The sequence below is a fragment of the Periplaneta americana genome, chromosome 2 (assembly GCF_040183065.1).
Source record: "Periplaneta americana isolate PAMFEO1 chromosome 2, P.americana_PAMFEO1_priV1, whole genome shotgun sequence".
In the NCBI taxonomy this organism is placed as follows: Eukaryota; Metazoa; Arthropoda; class Insecta; order Blattodea; family Blattidae; genus Periplaneta; species Periplaneta americana.
In genome coordinates, this window is record NC_091118.1 from 184,847,703 (window position 1) to 184,856,951 (window position 9,249).

General features: G+C 34.1%; 1 protein-coding gene across 2 annotated transcripts in view; it reads right to left on the reverse strand.

Moving 5' to 3' along the window:
- LOC138694903 (apoptosis-resistant E3 ubiquitin protein ligase 1) overlaps window positions 1-5,656 on the reverse strand; it is a 323,573-nt gene extending 317,917 nt beyond the window's left edge. For both annotated transcript variants that reach the window (XM_069819087.1, XM_069819086.1), the window contains exon 1: window positions 5,159-5,656. In XM_069819087.1, coding sequence (XP_069675188.1) covers window positions 5,159-5,348 — 190 coding nt within the window. In that variant the 5' untranslated portion in view covers window positions 5,349-5,656. The remainder of the gene's footprint in view (window positions 1-5,158) is intronic.
- Between the last annotated feature and the right edge of the window lie 3,593 nt (window positions 5,657-9,249).

Below are 9,249 nucleotides of genomic sequence, written 5' to 3' on the forward strand. Positions count from 1 at the left end.
AATACGGCGCAAACATACTGCATTCGACTTCGTTTATACCTAAGTCATCATACTGATAATTTCTGAATAATCTTTTGTAGCTTGACCTTCGGCTTATGAATAGTTAGCCAACTCGAACTGCGAAGATGCAATTCATACTCAGGTTGTTCAATAAACAAACATGTTTGTTTTCGTTCTTCTATTACCTCTAAGAGTCCGCAGTTCCATTTTCTCTTATCCATATCAGTAACACAAAAACTCAGAATATTTTGATGTGACAAGTCTACATCATTATGTCTTTTCATAACTCACACTGCACACTAATATTAATGGCAATACAGTATTTGAGGATATCGTATTAATGACAACAAAATAACATTAAACTGGATTAATTTTGTACAGTTACACATTTTTTACATTTACATTAATGTTTTGTGTACCAATCTGGTTCGGTTTTATTTTTATTTCACTCGGCATAAAGCCTATTTAGAAAGAATTTTTTCCTTATTGAATAGCCAATTGACTGATGAAAGGAACAGCCTTTTTAGGGTACTGGGCAGTGCTATTAACATTATATTCGCGTTTAAATTTGAATACACAACATATTTTTTTCCTCTGTTTCTATCAAACACAGACTAATGTCATTTTGCACCATGTGATAAACAAATGTTGGTGAGTTATGAGCTGGCCACAGAAACAAATCATCTTTCAATGTTTTAATACAGGGATGGCAGAAATAAAAGTGTAGCCTCCTGAAAAAACAATTGTTTTAAATTCAGGAACCATTTACTCAGAAACTACTTAAGATAAATGGCTCAAATTTTCTATCCTAATGTTGTTGTTTTCTAATGCCAGGCGTTTGACAATAAAGTCATTTGACCTCTTGCACTCCAATATTTTTCAAAGATATTATCATGGTCAGCCACTGAAGCACAGATTTTGAGGTGTTCCGTATCCATTTCTTGGTTTGAGTTGCACAATGGGCAGTTAGGGGACTGATATATTCCAATTCTATGCAGGTGTTTGGCCAAACAGCCATGGCCTGTTGCCAATCTGAATGCAGCTACAGACGATTTTCGTGGTAAATCGGGAATTAACTGTGGATTATGATGCAGAAAGTTCCATTTTTTTCCTTGAGATTGTGTTATCAAATTTTGTTTGTTGAAGTCTAAGTATGTAGATTTAATAAAGCTTTTCACAGAGTAATATGTAGATTTAGTAAGAAGTCTGTAAGTAGCAGTGCTGCCCTTCTTTGCTAATGCATCCGCATTCTCGTTTCCCAGGATTCCACAATGGGATGGTATCCATTGGAATACAATTCTTTTATTGAGTGATATTAATTGAGAGAGCATTTTAGTTATTTCTGCTGTTTGAGATAAAGGTGTGTGTTTAGAGACTATTGATAGAATAGCTGCTTTGGAGTCTGACAATATAACTGCATTCTTAAATTTATTGATCTGGCATAGAAGATTCCTGAGACTTTCACTTATTGCAACGATTTCTCCATATCCAAGAGATCTAGAAAGTGAGAAGAGACAGTACATAACACCTGCACCGGCACCTTGTTCTCTGGAGATCAAGGATCCATCGGTGTATAAATGAAGCCAGTTTTGTGGAGGGTACCTAATATTAATTGTCTCTAAAGACAATTGTTTCATTATTTCAGTGTTTACTTCTGGTTTCAGTATTTCTTCTGTTAAATTTAGATTATATTCTATATTTAATAGAGTTAAAGGGTTTGGTTTAATTTGTAAGTTTTCTTTTAAATTCGGGATAATGATTTTCTGTTTTAAGTCTTGAACCATGGATATGAAACTTTTTTGAGTTTTCAATCTACAGAGAGGACTGTACGAAAACTATTCAATTCAAATAGTTAAAATTTGGACAGACATGTCATATTTTTATAGTACCAAAACAAATGTATGGAAATTTGTCACATTGTGCTTGTGTAATTGAAAAAGTACTATTTTTATAAATATAATTTGTTTCTGCGGCCAGCTCACAACTCACCAACATTGTTTGTTAGAAATAAAGGAAAAAAAATAGTTTATATATTCATATTTATACGCGAATACCCTTAGTACCTTCTGTGAAATCAATTTTAATGTTACAATAATATAATTTTAAAGGCATGACATGTGTTGCATTTCCTGATTAGGGCTATCTCATGAACAAAGATAATCTATTAAAAAATGGCCCATGCTGTTCAATATATATTGGACCCAGGACTTTTTTGGTACCATATTGGTCAAATCCAAGGATTACATCATTAAAGAAACTGTAGCAAAGTAAAAGTTATCTCTCCTAGTCCTGAGGTATAAATTTATCATGAACATTTCTGACCCCGTCAGGGATCGAACCTGGACCGACTAGTCTGGAGGCAGACACGCTACCACGGAGCTAATTCAACAGATTCCGTTCAAACGTCTGTCGTATAATACTGTCTAAGTGTCATCAAGAACCTCTAGTGCAGGCCTGCTCGACAAGCGCGCACGCTACTTCGGAGCAGAAGGTCGGTGTTTACCGCTCGCCGAAACAGAGAGGAAGATACGTCAGAATGACATAGACTTGCTATAGGTAGAGGAGAGGGAAACGACCACTCAGTTATCTAGTGGAGTGCAGTGTGTAGGCCTATTCTCAGTAACTGTTTCACGTTGCTTACCTACTGCTACAGTACAGTATGGAGGAATCTAAAAGACGAAACATAACATTTAACATTTAAAGATTTACAGCTCGAACTTATTGATCTTCGATGTGACCTAAGGGCTAAAGATCGTTTGAATAATACTACTAGCCTGGTTGAGTTTTACAAGACTAAACATTAGCAATAATATCCACGACTACACAGGCTGGCTGTGAAAATGATTGCTATGTTTGGCTCAACATTTATATTTGTGAGCAACTGTTTTCTATAATCAACTTTAATAAAGACAGACATCGAACATCTGTAACTGATGTTTCATTATGATCAGTAGGCTACTGTTCCTTTCAGCTGCCAACAGCATAAAACCTCGTTTTGATGTACTGATAAATAAAAATATAACAAAATGATATTGTACATTTAAGTAGCTATAGAATTTCTATTACTTCTGTAAAATAAATATTTCTTTATTAGGTAATTAATAATAGACCAAGATAGTTTTGCAAACACTGAACAGGAATTCATTTCATAAACACTCGTAATAGTACTTCCTTTTGTGTACATTTTGTACGAGATCACCCCTTCTTCCAGTCCACCCTTATACAGAGCGCAGCTAATATCTGCATTCCACTCATGAGCTGTGAGCCAGCTCAGAGAGCGCAAACCTTGTGCAGGCCTGCTCCAGTGGTTTTTTCAATTCCATAAATACTGAAACAGTGAATGAAGTAACTTCTATGATCTATGCCCCCATATGTACACATAAGCTATTAGAATATTAGATCATTATTTCCAGTTACTCTACTCATAACAGTCCCATTCAAAATTAAACATATGGTCATCCTGCCTTTTACCCATTAGACTACATTATAGACCTATTCAACCCAAGTCCATGTAGTAATATCCGATAGCGGGAAAATACCAAGTAGGTGAGCATTCTGTAAAAAGACCTTTATATAGGCCTGGATGCATAAAATAAAATATTGTATTTTCAAACATAGATTGTAAGTAAATTAATTTACTTACAAATGACTTTTAGAAAACCCGGAGGTTCATTGCTGCCCTCACATAAGCCTGTCATCAGTCCCTATCCTGAGCAAGATTAATTCAGTCCCTACCATCATATCCCACCTCACTCAAATCCATTTTAATATTATCCTCCCATCTACATCTCGGCCTCCCCAAAGGTCTTCTTCCCTCCAACCTCCCAACTAACACTATAACTTATATGCATTTCTGGATTCGCCCATATGTGCTACATGCCCTGCCCATCTCAAACGTCTGGATTTAATGTTCCTAATTATGTCAGGTGAAGAATACAATGCGTGCAGTTCTGCATTGTGTAACTTTCTCCATTCTCCTGTAACTTCATCCCTCTCAGCCCCAAATATTTTCCTAAGCACCTTATCCTCAAACACCTTAACCTCTGTTCCTCTCTCAAAGTGAGAGTTCAACTTTCACAACCATAAAGAACAAGTGGTAATATTTAACTCTTTTATAAATTCTAACTTTTAGCTTTTTTTAGAGCAGACTGGATGACAAAAGCTTCTTAACAGAATAATAACAGGCATTTCCCATATTTATTCTGTATTTAATTTCCTCCCAAGTGTCATATTTGTTACAGTTGCTCCGAGATATTTGTATTTTTCCACCTTTTCAAACAATAAATTTCCAATTTTTATATGTAAATTAATTATAATTAACACTTCATTTTCATAAATCAATCAATAAGCTCTGTGCCTATGTATGTGTGTGAGAGAGAGATGGAGATGAATATGGGGGGGGGGGAGAGAGCGCATAAGCCTATGTGTGCGTATTTTTCTTTTCATCAATCTATGATTCTATCATAAAAATGTAATTAAAGTCTGATTATAATTTATATCCTAAAGGCCTAAATGAGTTTCAGACCTGTCTTTGGACAGTTGACTAAACAACAAATATAGGCTAGTCTACGCCAAATCTTATTGTGAAATATTATTATGACTGAATCTACAGTGAGAATGGATTCTTCCATATGGTAATGACTGAAAGCACATATATCTAAAAACATTATATAGAAATAACTATTAATAGAATATCCAGCCATAAAACTATATGAATATTGGTATTTTACTAATGTTCAAGAAAAATATATATTAGAAAGACATCAAAAGGATACATACTTAATACGTACACGAAGTGAAAATGTTTCAATTAATAAGAAGAAAGACGAAGAGGAATTGAGAAAGTGTCAAACTTTGACAAACTTTTGGTACAGGTACCGACAATTCTTACCATTTTTTTTTCCAACTGTTCAAAGGTGGTGAATTATTACACCTGTTCCTTGCCTCAACTCCCATTATAGTCCTTTAAATGCTATTATGGTTCACATAATTTTACAAATTGTCCATAATATAACAGTTTAAATCTCTACCGGCCTTTAATCAGATCTTGGCAAAGTGAAATACATCCGTTAGAATAACCAAACAGAAAATTATGCCAACGACTATGTACTCAATATCTGGTTCAATTCAAGAAGCAAGACATTTACTAGGTACTCACCTCTTTCTCTGAAGAAACTCTGATATTGCTGAAGATCGTTTTCCTGAAGCCAGACATCAGCTTCAGTCTTGTCTCCAAGTCCAGGGCTAATTTCAGCAAAAACACATAATAGCAACTTCGTAAGAGACAATGAACAGGCAAGACCGAGTAATATTCCAACCAGCAGCATGGGCCGGTGACTTGTTGCCATCTTGTCATCATTATCTGCATAACTTCTTCAGCACAACAATGTAACTCTTACAGTAAATTTCATTATTCATGCAGAAGTTCATTATATGCACCCTAGTGTGATTATTCATGGACCTACATTGAAGTCACTAAAGTCTGAAATTAAGTATGGAAGCATAGCAAAATTTTATTGATTACAACACTACTGTTCCTAAAGATAATACTGCACTTCATAAATTATTACTTCTCATTTAAACACGCATAAAACACCATTTCAAACTACATTCAACAACACCTGTCAAATTAACAGAGCCATTACAATGATGCTGACATCTGTTGTTATATGTATGCAATAGATATGCAACAGCGCCTACTATAATGTGTCTTGAATGCAAGTCATGGCCAACTTCGATAACATAATTAGAGACAAAAGTGTTTCATATTTATTGGTTTAATGAAGATGGATTTTAAAATTTAATGCCTTAATTAAAATATTAAACAAATGGAAAACATAATCTTAGCTAATAAATTGCTTCATGTGAATGTACAAAGTTCGTCATTTTTAACCTCAAAAGTATCATTCTATCTCATTCTTCCAGCACAGAATAAAGTAATAATTTATTTAGTCTTTTGTAAATTATGTTGACATAATATGTTTTAACATCTCTACACTTATGAATTTAAAAAATAAAAATATTTCAAATACAGTTCTTTGGATTGCAATTTTTCACAGTACAAATATTCATGTAGCCTGCAATGTTCATTATCAAGATTTATTGTCTTAACGAATGAATCCATATGATTTTATTAAAAATAGTGTTACATGGCTCAAGAAATCTGTTACAACTCGTCGAACAATATAATATTCATGTTTAATGAATAATTTTTAATCTCTTCAGATTTAAGTTGCCATATTTTTCTCATAATCGAATGATGATAATGAAGTTACATGTATGCATCTCTCACTCCTTTCATTCCTATTATACTTCACTGAAATCCATTTGAATTGTGTGATTATGGTAAAGCATGTCGACAGTACATTGCTCATCATATTTGTACATTCTACATGATTTATCTTGGCAAGTACAGTAGACAGTACAGTACACAGCATAACCATGTTCTATCAATTCCATTCCATCAAACATCTCTCTACTCTGCTTCCTTCACAATACACACAGCTCGTTCCTGGAATTCCTTGTCACAGGAAATCAGGAGCAGTCGGAGTCTAAAATCTTTTAAGTACACACTACTTAGAAATGTTTTAATGAACAGAACTAGACTCTTGCGGAAGTTTCTAAGTAGTCTTAAACGACCAAGTTGTTATTTTTTTCTCCTCTCTCTTCTTCTTCTTCTTTTTTTCATTATCTTGATATATTTCTTAATCATATTTTGTGTTTGTATGCCATTTAGTACGAATTTGCTAATCAATATTTTATGTCTTGTAACTCACATGTATTCTCCTATTAGTATATTAACTGTATAATATATCTCAAGTGAATTAATCGTTGTATTTATCTCGGGCATTTTGGGTCTTATAAATTGTGTGTGTGTGTGTGTGAGTGTGTATATTCCCCTTTATGTTATGTAACTGATTTTGATTATGTGTAATTTTCTACTTTATTTTATATATTACATAACCGATCTTGACTATTTGTAATTTTATATTATGTAACTGATCTTTTCTATTGTAATTTTCTACTATATTTTATGTAATTTCTAAGGTATTTTCTTTTGTGTTGTTTTGTAATCAAATTTTTTATTTCATGTATATTATTGAAACCTGGTTGAGTAGAAGAGAAGGCCTCATGGCCTTAACTATGCCAGGCAAAATAAACCTACTACTACTACTACTACTACTACTACTACTACTACTACTACTACTACTACTACTACTACTTTCAACTTGATAGTAAACTTATTCTATACCTAGGACTAGTTAAATCTTAATAATCTTCGTCTAAAGACAGTAAAAGTGCGGCAGTGAATCACGCAATTATGAAAATGTCATAAACACTGACAAATTTATTACTTTTATTCGATTCAACATATGCTAAATGAAAATTAACACTTACAATTATTTAACGTGTCCTTTTAACAGAGATAGTTCAGTCACATGGAAGTTTCCTAATTTGCTAACATAGCACTGTGAATTCACTGTAAAAGTATTACTCTGTCCTCGAAGAAAAAAGGCCCTATAATTCCAAAGAATGCCATGACATATCAGACTGTCACTTTGACACTGTAGAGCAGCTTTTCCTAAATAAATGGAAAATCCTGAAAGGTGAAAATGAGCCTTATTGCTGATCAAAAGATTGTTTACAAGGTTTGGATTCTCAATTATCATGTTCAACGACTATTGACAGAATGAGGATGGTTTCCATGATCAACATCATTCAATGTGTGCACTATCTGAATCTTGTGGTGATGGTGGTAGTGGATATCTTTGTGCAAAATACTCTATACATTGCAATCAGAAATGCTAAGTGACACCTTGCTGAATAGCTATGATTTCTTTGAGAAGATTCTCCATTGTGAAAACATTTTCTATCATTTGGGTTGCATTAAAAAAGTACTGATTATTAAAACCTATCTTAAATAAAAGCAACATATACATTTACACTACCATATCGTTTCTTCAAAGTAGAACCTGTTCCCTCGAAGATTTTTATCGTTTTGATAGCCTGGACAGATGGGACCAAATCAGTGCACAAAATATTAAAATGATTCTGAAATCGATGTTGCATGGACATGCAACTGTCTTTGTTTTTTGTAAGAGTTACATCAGCTGGTTGTCTATGCAGATGATGTGAATATGTTAGGAGAAAATCCACAAACTATTAGGAAAAACACGGGAATTTTACTTGAAGCAAGTAATGAGATAGTAGGTTTGGAAGTAAATTCCGAAAAGGCAAAGTATATATCTCGTGACCAGAACACAGTACGAAATGGAAATATAAAAATCGGAAATTCAACATTTGAAGAGGTGGAAAAATTCAAATATCTTGGGCAACAGTAACAAATATAAATGACAAGTGGGAGGAAATTAAAAACAGAATAAATGAGAAATGCCTGTTGTTATTCAGTTAAGAAGCTTTTGCTATCCAGTCTTTCAAAAATCTGAAAGTTAGAATTTATAAAACAGTTACAGTATAGTTGTGAAACTTGGACTCTCACTTTGAGAGAGGAACATAGGTTAAGGGTATTTGAGAATAATCAATCTTCTTAATGTATCCAGCTGTTTGCTGACAACATAAAGTCCACTATAGTCCACTGTAATCTATTCAGTTGTTTTTCACGAGAAATGAGGGGTATTTTGATTTTGAGAATAAGGTGCTTAGGAAAATATTTGGGGCTGAGAGGGATGAAGTTACAGGAGAATGGAGAAAGCTACACAACACAGAACTGCACGCATTGTATTCTTCAGCTAACATGATTAGGAACATTAAATTCAAACGTTTGAGATAGGCAGGGGATGTAGCAAGTTATGGGCGAATCCAGAAATGCATGTTAATTGGGAGACCTGAGGGAAAAAGACTTTTGGGGAGGCCGAGACGTAAATGGGAGGATAATATTAAAATGGATTTGAGGAAGGTGGGATATGACGGTAGGGACCGGATTAATCTTGCTCAGGATAGGTACTGATGGTGGGCTTATGTGAGAGTGGCAATGAACCTCCGGATTCTCTAAAAATCGTAAGTAATAAGCTTTCATGGCAAATGCTCAATGAACACCACTCTACAGCTTAATAAAATTGAATGCCTAAGTGAAGGATGCAAGATGGCTGTAGTTGTGTTCCCCTCACTCCTCAACAACTGCAATACTAGTATTGCAAAATCCCCAATTCACTGCCACACCTTGTACCTTTATGGATGTAAGAGAAAAATTACAAGGACCATATGTAGGAATATAACTAGGAAAAAAAA